We start from the raw sequence: 24573 nt of genomic DNA on the forward strand, positions 1-24573 counted from the left end.
AAGAATTTCCAGATTTTGCCACGTTTAAAGCAAACTTTGGCCGAAACAAAAATCATGAATTCACGTTGATAAACTTGAATATTCGTAGTCTCCGCAAATATTGGGAACAATTCAAGATTTTAGCAGAAGGCTCGGCGGGTTTTGTGGATATATTTGTTCTCACCGAGATAAATGCACCAGAGTCCTGCCTAGATACGTTCACAGTGAACGGTTATCGTGCCAGTTTTATTGTACGCCCGGCACGCCGTGGAGGAGGGATCGCGGTCTTTGTGAGTGAAAAATAAGATGCTTCATCTGTTGACATTACATTTATGCATGCGGAATGTTTGGCTCTAAACGTGAATTTATTACACGCCGCTTTCACATTACTCGCGGTTTACAGGCCTCCATCTGGTAGCATGACAAGATTTGTAATGGAACTCGAGGAAATACTTCTCAGGTACAAAGATGCTGAGTTGTTCTGCCTAACAGGGGATTTGAACATTGATATCTTGAGCTCAAACAAAATTTCTATTTCTGATTACCTATCCTCTCTTTCAGCCTATGGAATAGAAAACACAATCACTGCCCCCACGCGTGAAAATTTCTTGTGCGGTCGTCAAGTTAAGTCATGTCTTGACCACATCGCTGTTCGTGCGCCGAATCACACCTTGACCTCATGTATCATTTCTCAGCGACTGGCTGATCATTATTTAACCGCCTGTCGTTTTTCTCCTCAGTCTGGAACTGTTTCATCAAGGTTCAGTGATGTTAATAAGATACCCGTGTTAATAACAGATGAAAGAAAGTTGGATGCATTAGTGGCATCTTTTCACTGGACAAGTTTAATTGCGGACGATTCAGCAGAGGTAGTTTACTTAAAGATGTGCCGTAAACTAGATGAGCTCAAAAATACTTGTACGCGACAAATTACGCGTAAAAAAAGGCGGAATCATGATTGGCTTAGTCCTGAAATTTTACGGGCCATCGCGAACAGAGACTGGCTTTGGAGACGTTCCAAGCAGGCTCCTAAAAACGCAGACCTTCGCTCAGATTAGAGAGCCGCCAGAAACAAAGTTCTAGCACTTATTCGATCAGCTCGACGCCTGTACTTTCAACAGCAATTCAAACGAGCATTTAAAAATCCTGCAAAGATGTGGTCTCTGATTAACCATCTTCGTGGGCAAGACGGGAATGCGCCTAGTTTTAATATTTCAGTAGAAGAGCCTGTCTCAAAAGCTGATACTTTCAATAAGTATTTCACGCTCGCAGCAGAAACGGCAGCAGCTCGACAAGGCGTTAAATGCACTTTAAGAGAATCTTTGCCAGCTTCTGCATATCTTCCTCAGTTATCAAAGGAAGATCTTGCCAGATTAGTGTTTAGCTTCAAGCGGAATAAGGCTGCTGGAATAGATGGCATATCGGCGGCACTATTGCAACGAAATTTTGACGCTCTTTCGGACATTATGCTCTTTCTGTTTAACGACTTCTTAGAACATGCCGTCTTGCCAGAAAAGCTGAAGTCCGCTATTGTAAGACCACTATTCAAGGGAGGTCAAAAGAACGCAGTTGAGAACTATCGACCGATCTCTGTTTTGCCGATCCTTTCCCAAATACTGGAGAAATTTCTATTTGAACGCATGATGTCCTTCTTAAACAAATTTGCTGTCCTTTCAAACCGTCAATATGGTTTTATCCCAGGAAGGGGCACCATACGTCTTCTAGAGGAATTTGCAGACCAATTGTACGCAGCATTTGAGGAAAACTCATTTAGCTGCGCCCTCTTTCTAGACGTAAAGAAAGCTTTCGATACTGTTAACCATACTATTCTTTTAGAAAAACTGTACTTACTAGGCTTTCGAGGTCCCTTTCATGCCATTCTCAAGAATTTTTTGAGTGGTCGTTCTCAAATTGTTAGTTTAAACAACCAATCAGAATATAGTAGCAAGCTGCCTGTGAAGGCTGGTGTACCACAAGGATCCATTCTGTCCCCACTACTCTTTAATTTATTCACTAATGACTTGAGCTTAATAACTTCCAAGTGTTCCATATTTCAGTACGCAGACGACACTGTTTTGCTCACAAGACATATAAACTACGAGACTGCAGTTAATACGTTGCAGGAAAACGTGATTCTTGTAATGAAATGGTTCGCTGATAACGGAATTTCAGTTAACACACAGAAAACCAAAATAATATGTTTCAGAAATCCGCTAAAGACAGCCCTTATAGACAAACAAGTGTTTTTACATGATCATGATTCTCTCTCTTGTCGTTGCGAACCCGTTGAATATGTAAATTCGTTCAAATACCTCGGGGTGATTTTCGATAGCAGTTTATCATGGCATGATCACTTGGCTTACGTTTGTACCAGGCTGCGGAAGGTTTCATGGTTACTCTTTAATATCAGATCTTTGGCCCCAATTTATGTAAAAAAACTGTAATTTATGGACTTGCGTATAGTGTTCTTAGATACGGAATTACCTTATTTGCGTCATGTCCTTCCCGTTGGCATTGCCGAATTGATAGCATCTTAAAAAACATGTCAAAGAGCATTGCATATAATTGTCATATCCCTTCCGGGGCCGACATTTTCAGCTTCTTACGTCTTCCTTCATTCCATTCTCTTTTTGTACAAACAGTTGTTCATCGCCACTTTTGGAATTCAGAATTTTTAATTAAATATGATCCTAACCGGAAGTTGCGAAATACCGTTCGATATGTTGTACAACGGAGTGTAACAAGGTATAGAAAGGCACGACGGTGTGCTTATGTGCCGGACATTTTTAATGGGCTACCAGAAGAACTTTTTGCTATAAACTCTATGCGGAACCTAAAAACCCATTTGAGAACACTGAGTTGATTCTTTTGTTCTTCTACAGTTGATGCTTAGACATATGAGATTATGTATTATAAGCTTTGCTTCCTTGGAGTTAGTACGGATGTCCTTGATACTGGCTTTGTGATTGCCTTGTTTTTCTATTTCTTCAGCTGAACCTATTGTTCCTTTCAATGTTTTGCTTGTTGTTGCCATTTTGTAACCTCTGCCGCAAACTGCCGGGCCCAGTCCTTCAAGCCTCCTGTTGGCTTTGACGGGCCTGAACCTTTCTGTATCCTCTACAAAGTGGCAATAAATATTATTATTATTATTATTATTATTATTATTATTATTATTATTATTAACTCGAAAGCCTTATATGCCCCTTTACGCGGAAATCCGTTGACGTAGTCAGCGTGACCGATAGATGGTACCAAAATGTCTGACAGCGCAAAGAGTAATAACACGTCACAGAAATGTTCGGATCGGCATCAAATTCATCAGACAGGTTCCTGTAAACAAAGTAAATTAATAAATTTAAAAAAAAATCTGGCATATTTCTATCTGGGTAGGAATTGAGCCGGTGCCTCCGGGGTAGGTGACAAGCACGCTTCCCCGACGCCACATCGACATTTTTTTTTCTTTATTGCCTGACTGAAAAAGCACAGCAATACACAAAACAAAAATTACAAGATACAACGACCACGTGGTATTGACATATACAGCCTGGCAGGGTGCTGGATTCGTCCCATTAAAATTCAGTTAGAGCCATCAAAGGCTCCACCCTTGACAGTCACTCGGGAGTATCGCCAGTGACTTTCAATATCTCAAAAAACCAACCCACAGTTTCACAGAAAATAAATTCGCGCAGGTCGTGCGTCCGGATCACAGTATTATCCTGCCATTCGAGAGCGCCACATTCTCTGGAGGCCCATAAACATCATTAAATCAGATGGAAGTCCACCCTTGTTATTGATTATAGTTCCCGCATTCCGTGAGGGTCAAGTGTAAATTGTTTCTTTATCGTTATTTGTTGTACGTCCCAAAAAATACCTCTCCCCAACAATGAGGAAAAACATGACTTATCTTTTCCGGTTGTTTAGGAATAAAGCAGTGAGATCCCAGGAAGAAACATGCTATTTTCCTGTAAAAACGCTAATACTGGCAATGTTCCTGTACGTAAAATATTAGAGAAAAGGTTTTAACCCCTGGAGCAACTTACATTTTTTTTACTTTCTTTGACACGTACCTTTTAGGGCCTTCACTGTACAAGGCTCTGTACATGTGCTCCGGCAGAACAATGTCACACAAATTCTTGAACAACTTATTCTTTTTGACTGTAGATAAATATTCATTTGAAAACTTCGTTACGAGGAATAGTGCACTTGTGACAACTTCTCTAAAAGAACCAAAAATACCTCCGGAGAGTGTTTCGGCTGAAACAACAAAATCTTGTAACGCGCGCCCATGCCTTACTTGGCATACGGTTGCGCAAAAAAGGATCGCCGACGCCACGAAGGAACAAATATCGGCTCCACGGTTATTCTTCACTAAAGCTGTGCCTAGTACGTTCATCACTGCGAATGTGAAGGCGCAGCCAATGGGGAGGTCGTGGAGCCATGTCATGAGAGTATAAGATAAAAAAAAAGCAAGACTATCCAATCTAACGGCGCTCAACGGCCTTCGGAGTTATGAACTCCTCGCGGTCAGGAGAGCGCGTGGAGACACTTGGCGTGTTTTTCTTTGGCTTTATCAAGCCCAGTTAGAACTCAGGCTTGCGCGGACAAGAAACGCATGGGAAAAAAACATTTCAGGAAAGAAACTATAGTGCTTCGGATTCTCACACGAAAGGAGACTTAGGTGTCTCTGTCGAATTTTTCTTAGCAGCAGAAGCAGCGAGACGCAGAAGTAGTTTGAATAGAAGTTACCACTACTACCACTACTAAATAGTAGCAGCAGTAGTACAGTAGCAACAGGCACCTTCATGACAATATTCACCTAATCTTCTGCATTGGCAGCTGTAGCCGTCGCAGACAGTGGTGTTTACTAATATTATCCATGTAAAACTGTTTCTTTGCCAATCATTTTCTTGTAATTTACCTTTGCACTGCGGTCCACTAACTGACTGTTGCTGGCTCTTTTTAAGCTTGAACGGATGTGTCAAATTGGGCAGTGATGCCCAGAAATCCAGAAAAGGTAGGTGGATATTGCGTGAAGACCGAAATAACGTGATCATCCATAGGACACCCGCATTGCGCTCACCGTATATCCAGAAAACTGTGCATATCTCCACGATGGGTATGAAGTGCGACATGATGCGCTTGACGGTGTGTTCTTGCAGCAGCCGTATGATGTAGGCGCCGGCCTGCGTGACCGTCGGGAAGCCCGAGATGAACATTCCGATGCACACGAAAAACACTGTCTGGTTCATGTTCCAGCGCAGGGACGGGAACAGGTCCTCGGCGCAGGCTACGACTGTGCACACGTTGAAGATCTGCACGCGAAGGCCGAGAACTTCAGGAAGAGATAAACTGCTCAGCTTTGTAACAATACATGTTTCATTGAAGGAAAAAAGCCGTGAGAACCAAACCAAGTCGAGTTTTCTGGTATCACAGCAGCGAAAAAAAATGTGATATAATTAAATAAAATAGCAAATTTCTTCTCATCTCCGCATGCACGGAACGTCCTGAGTTCTAGCCTAAGATATCTATATTATCACATAAACAAATTGAAGCAATATTTTTAGATTACAGGCCTACCTTAAAGGGTCTCCTATCTCAGAAAATACGCCATAACTTTTTGTGTACGTTAGAAAAATGAACACAATGGAGCTCACTGAACGAGCTGCTATACTTGCTGTATTATATGAGCATTGTATTGGCACGGGTACTTATGTATCATTTTCTCAGGGACAGCATTTCACCGATTCGCCAGTTAATGTTATTTCTCCGCGCAAGACGAGGTTGTCGATTTCTTAATGCCATGGGAGTAAATAAAATGCATGCGAGACACGGACTTTTAAAGTAGAGGTTCTTTTATTCATCGCAGGAAATTGTTTGTCAATTACTATCTCTTTTCAAGGCACTTAGGGTCTCTCTTAGTATTTGGTATCGCTATCTCTAATCCTTCTTGAGCCGTTGCAAGAATTCTGAGCTTAGTACTCATACGAAACCGAGAGGGAATGTGCCCGTATCCGTGCGAAAAAATAAATAAAGTAAAAAATTAATACGCTTCTGACTCGGAGCAGAAAAATTGACATTTGCGTTTTTATAGCATCAACGCCAGATGCATCGGGTGACTGCAAGTTCGATGACCGCAAATCTAGGAGGTTCAGCTGACGGTACTACGGGGTGCTATCGACCCCCACAGTCTGCAAAGTGGTCAAAAAGGCAAATGCAGACCCCAAGCACTGTGACATTCCATGTTAATGCGAAGCATTTGCCACACAGTGCGCACGTGGTGAAATTATATAACGTTTTAGTTTGTATGTGCTTGGCTTCCGCTGTTGAACATCACACAGGGATCATCAGAATCAGGCTGATGCATATATCCTTTAAGCAGCAGGTTTTAGCGGCACCATCGTGACGCGGCCTTCCCAAACACCGTGCAGTACATGGAGGAAGGATACTGAGGACAGGCCCTACCCCCTCCACGCGCTAGGAGAAAAGTGTGGAGGAAGTGATGTAGTCGGCTCTCCTCTTTTTAGCTGATTTTTTTTTCCGTAGTGGCCACGCCTTTCGGGCCACAATGGCGGCTCTGTTTTGGTTCTGTGCGCTCACACGTGTTGCTCTGTAGGTTTCGTATCGTGGCAAATGCGCCGAGCAGGCAGGTTTTCGTTGGTCTCCGTGCTTTGTTGCACTGCGTTATCTGGACCGTGCTCTCCCGGATGTTGCTGTGGCCAGGTGGGACACGAGGAACTAAAGTTCGTAAAATGAACGCGCATGCAACGCTGTACGCAATGTACCGCGCCATGGCAATGGTAATGGACGGAGTAATATCGGCGGGAAATGTTGCCCTATTTGGCGGAATCATGCTAGCGTGCTAGCGATTGTTTACTATTGCTGCGGAGCGCGCGGGTCCGAGCAGCACGGTTGCGCGCAGCGCGGCGTGGTTTCGCGAAAAATGTAAACAAGAGAGAAGAGCTGGCCCGATAGGCGGAGCAACACCATGAGCAACGCCAACTTCCGGCTTCACTTTAGCTTCACAAAGAGTGACGTCAGGGCCTCTCCTGAGTTTCCTTCCTCCGTGGTGCAGTAGAACACGTAGTGCCATCTGGTGAACAATACATGATACATCAGTGGAATATGTAAGCGGAAGCCTTCTCTAAGACGCGCGCAGTGGTGAACTGTGTACGCGGATCATCTACTGCACGCGCGATCACGTAAGGACAGTCAAAAAAGCCTCACGACACTTAAACAATCGCTTACAACTCGTTCTACATCTATAGGGGGAAGACTACGGTGATAGTAATTAGGATTATTATTATGTTGATTATGTAATGTCATTACATTTGAAACGGGCGGAAACAAATTATACCCTACAAAGCTTTAGCTAGCAAGCTTGCACTTATATATTGCAGTCTAGCATTCTGCTGGTCTAGGCTTTATAGAAGTAAATTTACAGAAGAATGAAATTGAGTTGGGGCGCATACAGCAGACATACTCAGGTCCTTACCGGAAGCTTACCATTATCACTAAAAAGAAAGGTGTACAACATGCATTCTACCGGTGTTAATACATGGGGCAGAAACTTGGAGACTAACAACGAAGCTCGAAAACAAGTTAAGGAGCCCACAAAGAGCGATGGAACGAAGAATGATAAGTGTAACGTTAAGAGACAGGAAGGCAGCGGTGTGGATCAGAGGGCAAACGGGCATGTGCGACATTCTGATCGACATTTAGAGAAACAAATGGAGCTGGGTAGGTCATATATAATGCATAGGTTAGATAACCGATGCACCGTTAGGGTTACAGAATGTGTACCAAAAGAAGGGAAACACAGATGAGGACGGCATAAGACTAGGCGGGGTGATGAACTTAAATTCTCAGGCGCAAGTTGCGATTGCTTGGCGCATCAAAGGAGCAATTGGAGACCGGAAGGCGAGGCCTTCGTCTTGCAGTGGACATTAAATACGTCGCTGTTGATGATGATGATGATGATGATGCTTTATATCATTTATGTTCAATAAAAACTCTACCTCTCTATTGTAACGTTACCTGTGCCTGCAGCGGCTCCGGCTCACCCTCTTCCGAGATTTCTTTGCTACCAGTAGAATAAACGTCTGTTGCTTATCTCGGCTGCTGACCAATGATGACTCCCGCCAGCTCTGAATCCCAGCGATTCCGGAAGAGTGGCGTTTCCTACGGTTCTTGCATTGTGAATATCTTCACATTCCAATAAATGTGCAGAGTCGTATCCTGATTTTAGTTTCAGCAGACATGTCTCATCCTATTGCGAACATTTTCTCCAGTGTTCTTGTGCTGAGGCAGCCAGCTTAGGTTGAAATAGCAGTAGGAAAAATTTGTGTCCTCGTAACAACTTTCTTTCCAGATTTCTTGCTTACCGCCTTTGTGGTCCTCCATGAACATTTTGGTTGCCATATTTCGCAATAATTTTATTGCCTCAGCTTCTCTCGCATTCTTTTTGATAACCCCCGTTGTGTACTTGGTCTTTCACTTATCCTGGTTACCTGGGGGGCCACTTGCCTTGACATTTTCCTCCTTTACGTCTCTATCCTTTTGAGGTAAAAATATATCTGTACTTTTACTGCCATTTTCGTTAATCTCTGTTTCCAAGCCTTTCTTAAAGACAAATTTGTTCTGTGTTTGTCGGACTTTTCACCCTGAACTGCTTGATTTGGGATATTACCATGCGTCTCCAATCCCAGTCGGCACACAGCCGTATGGTCAACTTCAAGCTTGAACGAAACTCCTGTTCTAAGGACAGAACTGTATATATAAATGTTAGCGCAGGCGCCATTTCTGTTTTCTAAATCGCTCACGCTACCACATATTTTTCGTACTTCCCAGGCTTCTCGACTGCAATGAATTACTGTATACGCTGCCTTTGGGGAGCTAACATAGTAGTTCCAAGTAGACAAAATGCTTAAAAGGATACTGAACAAAAATCTGAAAAATGAGGGAAGCATTTAAATTCGACTCGCAAGACGCTACTGTTCCGATGCGCAGTGCATATTGATACAGGCATATTGCGTGTTTATTGTGGCCGATGCAGGCGGGCGCCACGACGAAGAGGATGAAGGCTCTCTGGCTCTCGAGCTGTCGGCTGAACTGGCCAGCGCTTCTTTTACCTTCAGTAAATATAATTTGCAAATAGTCTCCAGTTTTAATCATTTATTCGCGTAACATATTGGGGTGGATGGTGCCGTTCTCCATCATCACCATGGAGCTCCGCAGCGGCCACACCGTCCCTATTTCCGCCAGGGCTCCCAGTGACGACAGCTAGTCTCCTTCTACTCCTGCGACCCCGACAACAACGTACGTTACGATTACCAATCCCCGCGATCCTGGCATATTCTCCGGCGAAGATAATGTCGACGTTGAGGACTAGCTCAACGTGTATGAGCGTGTCAGCCAAAACAACCGCTGGGACCCTACCATTATGGTAGCCAATGTCTTATTCTACTTGGGCGGAACTCCTCGTGTCTTGTTCCGGACACGCGAGGACGAGATCCTAGCTGGGATGCTTTCAAGGAGGAGCTTGTCGACCTCTTTGTAAATCCCGCCGGTCGGCAGCTGGCTGCTAGAAAGCTTGCTAGCCGAGTTCATTCTTCTACTTTATCGTATGTGTCGTACATACGATACCTGCTCGCTCTTTGCCGGAAAGTCGACGAGAAAATGGCCGAGGTTGACAAAGTCGGCTACGTACTCAAAGGGATCGCGGAAAACGTGTTTAACTTGTTGGTCTTCAACAATGTCTCCACCACCAACGTCATTGTCAAGGCATGCCACAGCTTTGAGCTCGCCAAAAGCCGCCGCGTCATTCCACAGTTTTCCCAGCTCCCTAACACGGCTGGGACGTCGTCTTGTGTTGACCTTACAGTTTCACCACCCTTGTATGAGCACGTCACACGTATTGTTCGCCGCGAACTCGAGGCTATAAATCCTGCGCCGTTGCATTCGCACCCACTTGTACCCACAATTGACCAACCAGCCCCAGCGATCTCTCTCATTCAGTCAGTTGTACCGCAAGAATTTGGTAAACTAGGTTGTCCTGCTGCCTGCTCCGTATCCGGACCTGACGCCCGACCAGTGCCGACTGCTCCGCCTCACGGCGATTTATATTCCCCTCCAAGATATCGCAACCCTTCCGAGTGGAGAACTCCGAAAGACAAGCCTTTTGCTTCCGTTGCCTCGACATTGGCCACGTCGCTCGCCTCTGCCGCACCTCCTGGACGTCGCCGTATTCAAGCTCCTTCTCCCCGTCTCCTCATCTATGTGCCGACCCGCGCCATTACTCGCCTCGCCGTATGCCTCCTAAATCTGACGTATCCGTCGATGACAGTCGTCCTGCTCGCTCGCCGTCACCTCAACGCGGTTGGTCCCCGTCGCCCCCGCCACACCGCGCATTCGTCGCGTACCAATTATGGACCTTCCCGGACGCAAACCAAGACCATGCAGGAGGTAGTGCTGCATTATTTTCGACGCGTCGAAATCCTGCATTGACGCTCCCAACGAAGCAGACCTTGCTGTTCACGTCAACGGTGTTCCTTTGACGGCGTTAACAGATACTAGAGTCCAGGTGTCTATAATGAGTTGTAACACATGTCGTCGACTGAGGAAGGTTCTCGCGCCTCCAACTACACGAGCCGTACGTGTGACCGACGGCAGCACTGTTGACGTCACTGGAATCTGTACTTCCCGTATAAGTATCGCCAACCGCCACATTCCTGTTCTTCTTACAGTGCTGACCAATTTTTCCCATGACCTAATCCTGGGACTAGACTTTCTTAAGGCGCATTTAGCTTTGATCGACTGTTCTGCCGGAACCCTTTGCCTTGAACTTCCTCTACTGGAGCATATTCGTGCCGAACGGCCAAACAACTTTAGTACGACCGCCTTCGTCCGCCTGCCGCCTAAAGCCTTGACTTTCATCGATTTGCTATCATCTTTTCCTGTGCCCTATAGTGATTACGTCGCCACACCTGTTCCGATGTCCTTTTGATGCACAATATCACTGTGCCCCACTCCGTCGTCACCGTCGCCGATAACCGGACATGCCTACCTGTCGTTCATTTTGCCCTGACAGAGGAAGTTCTCCCCAAAGGCATATCGGTTGCACAGCTGCGTGCTATCGAAGATGACCACGTCACGACGTTTTGCCCAGACGTCTTCTCTTATTCTTCACCATGTCCACAGGATGCTATTTTCCCTGACGCAACATTTCGTCCCATGATTGCTGTGGAGCTATTGCCTGAACAAGCAGCAGCTCTGTGTCGCCTTTTGGTTTCCTACCCCGACATCTTCGACCTCAGCAATTGCCAATCGGGTTAGCCTTCAATTGTTAAGCATCAAATAAATACTGGTGATACCAGTCCTATTCATCGCCGGTCATATTGAGTTGCTGCTTCCGAGCGTAAGATTATTCAAGATGAAGTGAACAAGATGCTTGCCAAAGGCATTGTTGAACCTTCGTCGAGCCCTCGGGCGTCGCCCGTGGTGCTCGTTAAAAAGAAAGATGGCACATGGCGTTTCTGTGTAGATTAACGTCCTCTAAACCGCATTACTAAGAAAGACGTCTACCCCTTGCCTCGCATTGACGACGCCCTCGATTGTCTCCATAGTGCCAACTATTTTTCATCAATACACCAGCGGTGTAGTTATTGGCAGATTCCTGTGGATGAAAAAGACCAAGAGAAGACCGCGTTCGTCACTCCTGATGGTCTATATCTACTCAAAGTTATGCCATTCGGTCTATGCGACGCCCTAGCAACGTTCGAACGTAGGATGGACTCTCCTTCAAGCGTTCAAATGGTGAACATGCCTCTGCTACCTAGACGACTTTCTCGCATTTTCGCCCTCATTTGGGACGCACCTTGAGCGCTTATCAGCTGCTATTCAAGTCTTCCGCGAAGCTGGGCTCCAACTAAATTCCTCGAAGTGTCACTTCAGTGGTCGGCAGATTACAGTGCTGGGCCACCTCGTCGACGCTTCCGGTATTCAACCAGACCGGGAGAAAATTCGTTCTGTCACGTCTTTTCCTGTGCCTCTGTCTGTCAAAAACGTCCGAAGTTTCGTAGGACACTGATCCTACTTCCGACGCTTCGTTAAAGACTTCGCAGCGATTGCCCGACCTCTTACTGATGTTCTCAAGAAGGACGTGCCATTTATATGGGGCCCCGCTCAAACTGCCGCGTTTATCCGCCTCACCAACATTCTCACCACGCCAACTATACTAGCCCACTTTGACCCGTCCACTCCTACAGAGGGGCGTACCGATGCCAGTGTTCACGGTATCGGAGCCGTCTTAGCGCAGCGCCAACTGGGTCAAGATTGCGTTGTAGCATACGCTAGCCGCCTCCTCATAACAGCGAAGCGCAACTATTCGATTACAGATCGTGAATGCCTGGCTCTCGTCTGGGCGGTTTCCAAATTCCGCCCATACTTGTAAGGCAGGCACTTCTGTGTAATCACTGGCCATCGCGTGCTCTGCTGGTTTTATCACTCAAGGATCTTACCGGCCGGCTTGGTCGCTGGGCTCTGCGGCTGCAAAAATATTCCTGTGCAGTTGTTTACAAGTCGCGCCGATTACAGCAAGACGCAGACTGTTTATGACGCTATCCAGTGGACGAACCAACCACCGACCCTGACCCCGATGCCGATGCTTGCGTTTTCTCTGTTTCTCAGCTGCTACTTGTCGCCGACGAGCAATGCCGAGATGCCACTTTGCGCGCCATCAATGATGGCTTGGAATCTTCGCGTTCTGGTTCGTCCCTTCACCTGTTTCTTTTCTGGGATGGTGTATTATACCGCCAAAATGTACGCCCCGATGATCATGCCCTACTCCTCGTAATCCTAAGCACCTCCGGTCAGCTGTTATCCAAGAACTTCACGATTTAGCAACGGCAGGTCACCTTGGCGTCTCCCGTGCCTACAACCGGATCCGCCAATGCTTCTTTTGGCCAGGCCTTGCCCGCTCCGTGCGGAAATACGTTGCGGCGTGCGAAAAATGTCAGCGCCGAAAAACACCATCGACGCTCCCTGCCGGGTGCCTTCAGCCGATACATATTCCTTCGGAGCCGTCCCTTCGCGTTGGCTTGAACTTACGTGGCCCTTTCCCGCTATCCACGTCTGCCAACAAGTGGGTCGCTGTGACGACAGATTATGCCCCACGCTACGCCGTCGTCCCCAGAGCGCTACCAACAAGCTGCGCCGCAGATGTCGCCGATTTTCTTTTACGCGACGTGATTCTGCAGCATGGTGCTCCACACCAACAGCTCGCAGACCGTGGTCGCACATTTCTTTCTCAAATCATCGCCGACATCCTGCAGTCCTGCTCCACCAAGCACAAGCTGACTAGGCCTTACCATCCACAGAGTAATGGTCTCACTAGGTGTCTGAATCGCACCCTAACAGACATGCTTGCAAAGGACGTCTCGTCCGACCATACTCATTGGAACCTCGCCCTATACCTTATGCCACTTTTGCGTATAATTCTTCGCGTCACGACATTGCCGATTATTCTCCATCTTTCTGCAGTTCAGCCGAGAACGCACAATGCCACTGGACGCATCCCTTGCATCCGCCGCAGCAGAGACCAGCGAGTATGAACTTGACGCCATCATCAGGGCAGCCCAAGCACGCGAAATTGCCCGCGCTCGTCTCCTGACCTTTCAAGACAACCAACGCCGCTTGTACGATCGCCAACACAGAGACGTCCATTTTTCGTCTGGATCTCTGGTACTCCTGTGGTCCCCGACTCGTCACGTTGGCCTGTGAGAAAAACCCCTGCCGCGGTACACAGGGCCATTTCGACTGCTGCGGGCCGTGACTCCATTTACCTACGAAATCGCCCCAGTCAGTACCAGCGCCTAATCTGCCCCAAATTTCACTGATGTGCATGTTGCACGCCTCAAGCCATATTACTCTCCCGTTATCACCGATATTTAGACGCCCCTGGACGGTGCTTCTGCCGCCGGGGGTAATGATACACGCATATTGCATGTTTATTGTGGGCGATGCACGCGGGCGCCCCGACGAAGCCGACGAATGCTCTCTGGCTCTCGAGCTGTCGGCTGAACTGGCCAGCGCTGCCGTCACCCTTTGTCAGTATACTTTGTAAATAGCCTCCAGCCTTAATCCTTTGTTCGCGTAACAATATTTCACAATTTTTTCAAAAGTTGCCGTATTCTAGGAAGACGGTGAGCGCCCAGCGGCTGCTCGCCGGTACGCGCTTGCACCACCAGCAGCAGGCGTTGTTCTAACAAAGCGCTGAAGTTGTTTCTAAATTGTTCGCGCTTAAGTTTTTGAACACTGCACAGAGACTGGGTGGCGATTTGCATGTTGTGTCGACAATATCCACACGCTGATACTGTCAGTTGGTCATTGCGCGATAACAAGTGTGGGCATAGAGCGCCTGTGGCGACCGTTCGTCGTTTGCTCCAGTCCACCACCTCTACTTGTGCCGGCGCTGTAGTGCGTCCACTGCGGGTGCTATATGAAGCTCTTTGATAGCGTTAGGCGGAAGGTTTATGACGAGATGGTCGTGCTCCCGCAGTTATTGCCAAATCAAGTTTCCTTCTTTATATTACTATCTATCGGACAAAAAAAAATATTAAAGGATTCTGAAACTACAATGCCACAGCGCCCTTTCGCTCACATGCCGCAGCTCTAAAGCAAGGCAGGTCTTGTCTTATAGTCACTGTCCTCGAAGTGTTCAGAACACTTCGAGGACACGCCTGACAGTACATACGTTGGCCCCCATGGGCGCGCTGCGCGAATTCATATCCGTCGAAGTTTCGGCTCTCCCTAAGAGTTGTCTCGCACGACGATACTTTTCTCGTACTCTTGCGCGCAGACGCTTAGAGGCATTGTCCGGCGTGGTGCCACGTGCTTCACTGATGACATTACAAGGAAGTACACAACACAAACGGCGATATTGAAGACTTGGGCACAAGCTCCTCTCGCGGAAACAAGTACGCGGCGAGTCGTCGTTCGCTGCCATCCGGCGCCGTCCACACGGATGGACAGACGTGAGCGATATCTGGCACGCCGGTATCCGGCACAGACAACGGCTGAAACACGTCACTTCCTCTGGTTCACGGCGAGGCGTCTAGACGTCGTATTTGGCGAAAAATGCATCAAATTCATCATTTTCCACTAGTTTCTGCCTGAAAACTCGGTTCTGTCAACCAGTTTCAGCATCCAAGTTTCATTTCGGCTCAAAATCTCGGCGAGAAAAGAATTGTTTAGTATTCCTTTGATATCTGCGAGTAAAAATCAATATACTTTAGAAAGAGGCATGGCCTCCAAGAGTGCAGGACGCGAAGGACATGACCGTCGTCAGATTTAGAAGGCCATCGTATAGTGTGGCGTACTCCAGGGTAGCGTACCGTACTGCTGCCGAGAAGTAGCGACGCCTGCCTATCGAAGCTCGACCGACATTACTTATTGGGTAGCGTGGCGTTGTCAGCGGGCTGCAGGCATCCGGTAGACCATGGAGACCGAGCAAGGGCGAGACGATTTGATAGTGCGAAGCTTGCACGGTTTATTCAAAGGTAGTTGAAAGAAAATAAGAAAAGCATGAAGTATGAAGTATATCAAAAGTACATTTCGGAGCCCCTTAAATAGGCTCTCTACAAGTGTGGGCGGGATCTTGCTTCCGTCGATGACACGTGACAGGCACAGAGAGAGGGCCCCTCCTCCTGCATTACCGAGCACGGGAAAGAAGTCGATCCTCTTTTCGACGAATCCGGGAGAAGGTCGGGTGAATGACCTGTCGTCCGTGGGCTCCGGCCTAGTAGAAGGTAGGGGGAACGACCTGTCACCTGTGGGCTCCGGCCTAGTCGAAGGTAAGGTGAATGACCTGTCGCCCGTGGGCTCCGACCAAGTAGAGGGTAGGGGGAACGACCTGTCGCCCGTGGTGTCCGACGCCAACCCTAACAATAGCAAACGAAAAGCACTCGCGCGCACCACACGCGGCTGGGGTCTAGCTGTAACAGTTGTAACGTGTGGCGAAATAGAAAAAGAAATTCGGCAGAACTGATGTCACGATGACTTTCGATGGTAATACGCATAGACTTGAATTAATAGACAACGTATTGCCACGATCAAAAAGAGTTATGTACGAGGCGTGTACTACAGCGGAATTACTCTTTCGGACTTCCCTGAACACACTCGGCACCAGCCTGCGCATGATCTTCGGAATGTATGACGCGCCATGCAGAAACGCCATGCAGAAACGGGTCATGCAGCAACGGGGCTCCCCTCTCGCGTTTTTTTCTGGACACTCTGCACAATCTGTATAAAGACACTGCCGAAAAGTGCGCGCGTGGCTTCCGTGGCCCGCTGCTGCCTGCAAACGCGGAGCATTGTTCTCTCCCTTGCCACACACCCAGTGGTACACTCAGTCATCCAAGTTGGAGAGAGCTTCATACCCAGCGCAGATGCGTGGGGTGCTGTCCTAGCGTAACCCTCGTGACGTGGGTTCGTTTCCGCTCAGCATAGGATAAAATTGAAGAACTTGAACAGTGCCTTGTATTCTGAACCTGGAACATACGCCTACCCCTACTTAATATGCAAATCTAAAATGCAATAGTTAGTCACGTACGGCATTACGGCAAAAAAGCAACTTTACAACGAGAAGTGCGTGCTTGTACAAGGTAACATACTTGTGGCGTCTATTAGAGCAAAACTTCGCATTTCAGTTAGTGAGTGTAGCTTTGCCAATGAAAGGAAGCTTCCAAATAAAGTTCCTTGATAAGCAGGAAGACGCAAGCTCGAGGGAACACTACACAGATCACAGAAAATCATGATTTTGCTTTTCCGAAATCTTGGATTGCCTAGGACGTCCTCTATAAAACAAACCATTTATTCATTCAGTGCAGGAGTGCATGTGGGACAGGTCCTCTCATAAAACAAGGAAGCCAACGCACAGCTGCCACATTGCTGCGAAAGAAACAAAGACAGCGTATCCTTTTGCGGAAATGACAACATCGAGTAGTGCGTATAAGCCACATGTAGCTTCCTGTTTGAATATGCAGTACCAGTAGGCTCATGTCCTTCTGCAGTGACCGGCATTGTGATGCAGTGTTGTACGTGTTACGGAAAAAAAGTTACCAATTACATTTACAAATACTTGATTCTGAAATGTAAACTGATGTGACCAATTATTGTCACACGAAAGTAATCGGGCAGTTACTGAAATGTAATCGATTAGTTTTATGTTAATATCCTACCGTCTTTTATCATTGTACGAATGCAATGATTAGATAGACATAGTCTGGCCCTTTTAATGCCCACAATTTGCCGCCGTCCGGCCGTTGCAAGTCTTCTCTAACAATTTCTTTTAAAAATTTTCGTTGGCCAAACGTGGACTCGTCTTCCTGCGAAGAGATCTACAGCGATGCTGAAAGCTCGCTCGGTGAGCGCTTTCGAGGAGAGTGCCGATATTGTACACGTAACATATTCAAACATTTTGCGCACAAGATTGTGATCACTAACTGAGGCTATGCTCCCGTTAGGTCGTCTATGAAGCGCTGCACTTCTTTGTTGCTGCGGCTCGGAGAAAACGCTGTCCGTAAATAAGCCACTCAAAAGCTGAAATAATCATCCGTAGATGGATCTCCTAGCACCAGCGTCCGCAATGAAGCTCGCTGTACAGCTAATGCAGCGCCGGTTCAGTTCTTTGGCAAATATCCGGTGGAGCGTTAAAATGACTGAATGAATGCAGAGTGCTCGCGCTCACCTCTATGTGCATTTGCGAGCATCCTGATTTGCACAACAAACAGAGTTTTACTGTTGTTTCCGCCAGATTCAAGTGCTGTAATATTTGTCGCCTGTTATAGTTTGTCAAGTTAATAAAGTAAATGGTTACACGTAATTGGTTGCTGACAATGTAATTGAATTACAGTGAGCGTTACCGGGTAAAATAAATAATCGATCAATTACGAAAATGCCAGAAACGCATTTGAGTGCATGTAACTCGTTACGAACCAAATCTGAATTTAGTACATTAACGCACTTTCTCTCCGTCCGTATAGAACTCTAGAGGAATGATGTGCAAAGCACACAGTGTCGTAGACGCGAGTGCGATATTGGTTTAGAGCGTTTTAGTGTAACGGGGCATAGAAGACTTTTCTACACAAGCATTGGAACTGTACTTGAATTACGCCACAGACGCATGGAACGCCTAAGGTTTACTATACGCTGAATTAAAAGTTACATTACTTAGGTTTCGCGTGCCAACACGACAATATCATTGTGAGTAACGCCGTTATGGGGAAGTCTGAATTAATAGGGGCCATCTGGGTACACATGGAGTTGTTGCCTACCGATCCCTCGAAATGTGGCCGCCGCAGCCGCATTTTGATACCGCGCACTCGGGCTTAGCACTGCGACGTCAAAGCCATCACCACACTCTGGCGGCAAAATGTTATGCGTGGGAGTCTTGCAAATATGCGGTGATTGATTCCGCATGCCCGTTCACGCCTCCTATGCAGCCGAACGTAAACGCTGCTGCAGCCAAATTTGTCCGAGACGAGCGTCAGTCAAAGCCACGCAGTGAAGTGCGTTAAAAGTCGCAGTACCTAGTGGAGAATTCATGTCGTAGTTTCGGGCTTAAATAACTCCAGGGGGCGTATTGTATTTCTTTCATTTTTTACATGCGCTCTCGCGGGATGAAATCGGCTTAGTCTTGAAGGCCAATGCGACCAAGGCTGAACGATAATTACATGCGAGAGCTGCCGTAGAACACACGTCACGTACGTAGACGCACGTCGCAAGCCTATACATATAGCATAGGTCCGTGATGCGCGAGGAGGTTATCGAAGCTCTGGGATTCGCCATTATGAACCTCCCAGATTCTGTAGCGGCCCAACTATCACCTTCAGAGCCAGTGAAGAAGACGGCTCACGTGCAGGTAGCGCGTCAAACGAACATGCTAGGGCGCATGCTGATACCGCCTGAATGGCCGCGGTATCAGCCACTCTCGAGATCGCGCGGCACCATGGCTCACCGGCCTAAATAAACGGTGGCTACGCAGGCTAACTATTCGCACTACCTCTCACAAGTTGGTGACCCAGACTGCCTAGCACAGCCATGCAAGAATCAATGCAACGACTTGACCAAGGCGAGAGTGACGACGCCTCCCGCGCCCTGGCAGGCATCCTGCTGTTGTAGGCTGTCTGAGAATTCTACATCGTCATGCCGGACAACTGATTCATCCAGCTGGACAGTCAATTCCGTATCAAGGTTAAGACCCCGGCTACGTGCCATGCTACGAATGCGTTCTAGGCTCCGGCTGCTACCCCCCGGCCCGATTTCTGCGAGTACTTGCGGGCAGCAGTCCTTGCTCACTATGCCACCTCGAGCGCTTAGTCAAAGCAGCTGTCTCCATTTGAACCATCGCGTCATTCCGCGTCTTGTCGTCCTACATCACCTGCGTCCGCCCGTGGCTATTGTCAGCAGGCACCGGCCCCAGCATCAAACCTTTACTCGCACCGTGAGACTTCTTCCCATCTAAATGGCAGCTGCGTTAAGACTCTTTCGAAGAAATTCACTGGGCCAAACGCAAACGCTTTCAGCTACTGTATGGTCTGCTGCACTCCTTCATTTGACATTCCCGCAAGCTGTCCGCTTTCCGTCTGGGGACACTTCACGCATCACCTAAAAGGAGACTTACAACAGCAAAGTTCCCAATAGCGGGTAAGAAAATGTGGTCGTGGGAGTTCATAGCGTTTGCATTTTTATTTTGTTTTCTTGTTTAACGTGGCTAGGAGATTAGGCAGTATAATGTCAAGAGCTTGGTGGCGCAACTCACCGCCCGTTTCCAAAGGCGAGGCTCATAACATCCATCCCTTCAGAGGCTCTATCACCAGCTCAACTAGGTGCAATTTTCACTCTCGCAGGCACGGCTATGCCAAAAACACAACCTTCGCGATGCCGTCAGCGACCACCACAACCCTGATACTATCAGCATTCGAGATTTGGCCACAAGCAACAGCAGGCGAGCCTTCCGATGTTCTGTCCTCGCACCTTCCGGGTACGCATGGCCTACGGAAGTTTTGCAGGAGCAGCTCTGCCATCTGGTGTCCTCCAGCTCGAGAATCACTTCTTCAATAACGTGAGTGACCGACGCTTCCCCTATCTCCACGTTGGACGGGAGCTGCCAGATGGTCTCCTTTGGGACCCAAGTCCGAGTTCTGACTTTACCAGGCCCGAATATCTTCGACAACCTGTGGCAGGTCGTGATTTCGTATATTACGGCGTCACTGCGGGTGCGCCTCGCTAACAACCTAAGCTGCCGGTTCTGTCTGGTGCATCTCTCTAGGATGGCTCGCCGGTCACCATGGCTCGCCGGTCTAAATAAACTCTGTTCACGGCGGCTACCTTTTTGCGCCGTGTCCCATAAGTCTATGTGCGCAGAGATTGTGCGCACGTCTAACTAAAGCTGCCTAACATGTGCAGCAAGTGGAGTATTAATCTGCGTAGGCTGGCAAACAACCCAAGGGAATCAGATAGGGCATCGTATCTCGTAAATATCTTTCCTCCGCCGGAAGGAGACCTCGAGGTGATAGACATTACTGACTATCTCGTACACATGTGGGAAGTATCTGCCACACATGTAAGCTCCTACACATGTGGAAAGCCAAGCGCAGCCTGCAACGCTGGTGGAAGTGTCACTGGCACATTCGAACGCGACGCAGACGCATAGCATGGCTAAACAGGGACATAGAAGACCACCCATTGCAGGCATGGAAAACGCAATGGGAGGAAACATGCAACGGCATGAAGAAGCAGCTAGGAATCGCCAAGACATGGAACCTCCTCTGGTATCTTTTGGATGCTTAGGAGACCAAATCAGCACACGCGCGTAAGATCAACAGGCTAGTACAGGACTACGAAGGCACGTCCCCCGACTTTATAGAAGCCCTGCGAACCCGTTACGTCAAGGCACCTAGCTCCCTCACGCACCTCGCATACGCGAAGGAGGGGGAGTATAACGCGCAGCTAGACGAGGACTTCAGCGTAGCAGAGTTGAGGATGGTACTGCACAAGCTCCACAGAAAACCGGTGTCGGGCCGGAAAGGACAACCAAAAAACCCTCCGTAACATGGACGACGAGTCGACAGAACGGCTGACGGATTACATTACCGGGTGCTGGAACGCGGGCGCGATACCGAGCTCGTGGAAATCGACGCCCCTAATTATGATCCCCAAACCGGGCAAACTGGTAGAGATCGACAATTTTCAACCAATATTCCTGACGTCCTGCGTCGGCAAGGTCATCGAACACGCGGTTCTCGCTCGCCTTACCTCGAGTACCAATACATGCTACCGCACACTATGCTAAGGTTCCGTCGGGGCCTTTCCACGCAGGACGTCATGATTCAACTCAAACAGCACGTCGTAGACAATCCCACGCCATCGACAAAAGCATTACTCGGTCTCGACCTCAAAAATGCGTTCGACAGCGTAAAACACACCGCGATACCTGATAGCATACGAGCATTGGGACTGGGCGAGAGAGCGTACGACTACGTACGAGCCTTCCTTGCTGGCCGCCGGGCCCGCATAGCGATCGGCGGACTGGAATCGCAAGACACAGAAATGGGTTGCATGGGCATGCCGCAGGGCTCCGCCATCTCACCCAGGCCATCCTCGTAACCAGCCACATCAAGTACATCGCCTCCTACCTGAAGTGGCGGGGACCAAACTAACCAAGCTAGACAGCCTGATCCGCAAGGCGTAAAAATGTGCCATTGGATTGCCGATCAATACCACCACGGGAAAATATTTCCAACTGGGTGCACACAATACCCTAGACGAGATAATCGAAGCGCACAACGTCGCGCAGTACGAGCGTTTGGCAAAGACCAGAAGCGGACGGCACATCCTCGAGACGCTGGGCATCAGCTACCACACGCAGCACGGCGAAAAGTTCGCGATACCTACACCGAAGCGCGAGCGCATCGTCGTTTCGCCAGTGTCCAAGAACATGAACCCGACGCATCACGTCTGCGCATGCAGCAGGCGTGCCCGAGATCTGGAAAAGAAATACGGCAGCAGCAAAGAAACCGTTTACGTAGACGTGGCCCGTTACGAGCGGCGACGCGGTTTCGGGGTCGCAATCACGGACCACGGTGGACGTTGCGTCGCGAGTGCGACGATACGCACCTAAGAGACCGAGGCGACCGAGTAAGCGGTGATAGCCCTCACGGTAGCCACCACGGACGCCGAGGTGATAATAAGTGACCCGCAGGTAGCGATACGCAACTACGCTAGTGGCCGGATCTCACGGGAAGCGACCCGCATTCTCCAAATTCAAGACGGCAATATTTGCGCAAGAACGACTGTTTCCTCGTACGGAGCCCCGCTCACACGGACCTTCCACCCCCGGGTAACTAGACAGACCACGCCGCGGCTCGAGGACGTACGTGCCGAGTCGCTGCACCCGCCGGCAATCCCGACGTCTCGCGCACCGCCAGAGAGATGCGGAAGTGGACGTGGGTGGATCGCATGAACACTTTCGGAGACGTCACGCAACACTACAGATTGAACAGGTGAAAATACTCACGCCCCCCCCCCCCCCCCCCGCACGGCAAACTAAGTAATAAACAGGCGTTTGCTGGAGGCAACTGCAAACACACGCGTATCCGAACCCAGCAATCCTTGAACTCTGCTACCCCGACATTTATTCATCCGACGAGTGTAAAACGTGCGGAGCCAGAGTGACGCTGCAGCAAAATGCTATGTGAATGCAGTCATAGCGAGCAGCACGAGTCCCCGACGAACAGGTTAGACATGGCAGTCTCGAACGGAGGGGCACGTTGAGGAGTTGCCCGGCTCAGCCGCAACCTCGCCGATCAACTGTGGACCGTCTGGCACGCCAAAGAAGTCGCCCGTGTCCAAATACTCGAGGTCGTCACCTAGGCGTGGCTCTTTATGGCCCCACCCTGCCAAAATCGCCGAACTTTTCGAATAAAGATTTCACTCACTCACTCCAACTCCTAATTTCTGATCATCCGTGATTCCGCATGGCAAAAGCCGGCGATACCAGGTCGCAGCGTCATGTGAGTCATCGATAAAGGTCAAACACAAAATAAGAAATGAAAAGCATTTTCAAAAATACGGCCCGCTCGTACAGTTTGTTAGGGTCAATTTATTTTTCAGCCGGGTAGCTATAATGTAAAACTATTCCAATGTGTATTATTCATATCTGGCATTATCCTTCCATGATTATTGGAAAAATATCTGGCCACACCTACCTTGCTTATCTGTCACGTGACGTCATGAACCTATGAAAACACTCCATCGTATATGGCGTGTTGACATAGATTATGCATGATTAGGCCACACAAAAATACATTATCCAAATCCCACGCACTGTGGGGAACCATGGGCCTTGTAACGCAAAACTATTCCAAACTTTTCTATTCCAATTCTGTATTCAGCCATCCGCGATTGGCCAAAACATTTTTGGACCACTCCCACTTCGACTGTCTGTCACGCGACGCCACGAAAACCGCAATAGCTGCCAACCTGATATGGCGTGTAGACACTGATTATGCATGATTTGACCGAAAAAGGGAAAATATTTATTTCTTATTCGATGCCTTATCGCCATTATCACCCGGCTATTGGTGAAATGTTTTCGGGCTGCGCCCACTTCACCTGCCTGTCACGCGACGTCACAAAACCGCAAAAGCTCACCGCGTCAAAGTGACGTGTATGCATTAAACATGCATTAATATGCTGAACAAAACTAAGTTTTTTCCTGAATAGCCGCAGGCTGCCCCGTTTCGAAAACAATAAAAGATGGCTGCCGCCGATTGCTCAGGCGCTAGCTACTCGCACCTTCCGGAGAGCATGGGTTAATTTGCGTATAACAAAACTTCTTGCGTGACGTTTAACGTTTTCGAGCACTTTCGGCACGTTTACGACCTCATTCTGCCAACTCATCTTTGCTGAGGATCCGTTTTAGCGTCATTCTTAGGCTTCCGTTGCATGCCGTCGCGATTTTCGAACAGCCACCGCAAGCTAAGTAAGGGAAAGCAGACCAATGGCAGACGCCGGCACCACCTTCTTCATCCGGTTATTGACCTTCAGCGCAGTGGCTGGGCCCTATCGAGTCCCTCCCTACTTGAGCGTTCTCCTCGCCTCTTGTAAACCAATTAGATAAGACGAGCTTCTCAGTGTAGGCAATGTTGTTCGTTATTCAAGCGAACAAAAGTGACCTCCTATGACCACGGAGAGCATTTGATTGGTCTGATCAGACAACCCTGCGGGTGACCGCGCGGTGCTTGCGTCGGCAGTTACGCAAATTTGACGTCAGGAGATTGCAACAAAATAGAGTAGTTTTATGTTATGGGGCCCCATGTTTTGCGAAACGTTTTCCAGGCAGCTGGCTGTACAGGGGTTCATAAACCAAGGAGCACGGGCCCTATAACATCCAAATATTCCAATATTTTTTTTTATATTCCAATCGTCTGACGCAAGCACCGGGCGATGACCAGCGGCCTTGGCTTAACAGCCCAATCAAACGCTCTCCTCGTTTACAGGAGGTAACGGCGCGTTATCCTCCTGGGCAAAGTCGGC

The 24573-nt window shown here is 48.3% G+C and overlaps 1 protein-coding gene across 1 annotated transcript in view; it reads right to left on the reverse strand.

The window, feature by feature from the left end:
- LOC142574384 (sodium-dependent proline transporter-like) overlaps positions 1–24573 on the reverse strand; it is a 150156-nt gene that overhangs the window by 59325 nt on the left and 66258 nt on the right. The window contains exon 10 of the mRNA XM_075683480.1: positions 5060–5291. Within this exon, the coding sequence (XP_075539595.1) occupies positions 5060–5291 (232 nt within the window). The remainder of the gene's footprint in view (positions 1–5059; positions 5292–24573) is intronic.

This window comes from Dermacentor variabilis, chromosome 3 (genome assembly GCF_050947875.1).
Source record: "Dermacentor variabilis isolate Ectoservices chromosome 3, ASM5094787v1, whole genome shotgun sequence".
Taxonomy (NCBI): domain Eukaryota; kingdom Metazoa; phylum Arthropoda; class Arachnida; order Ixodida; family Ixodidae; genus Dermacentor; species Dermacentor variabilis.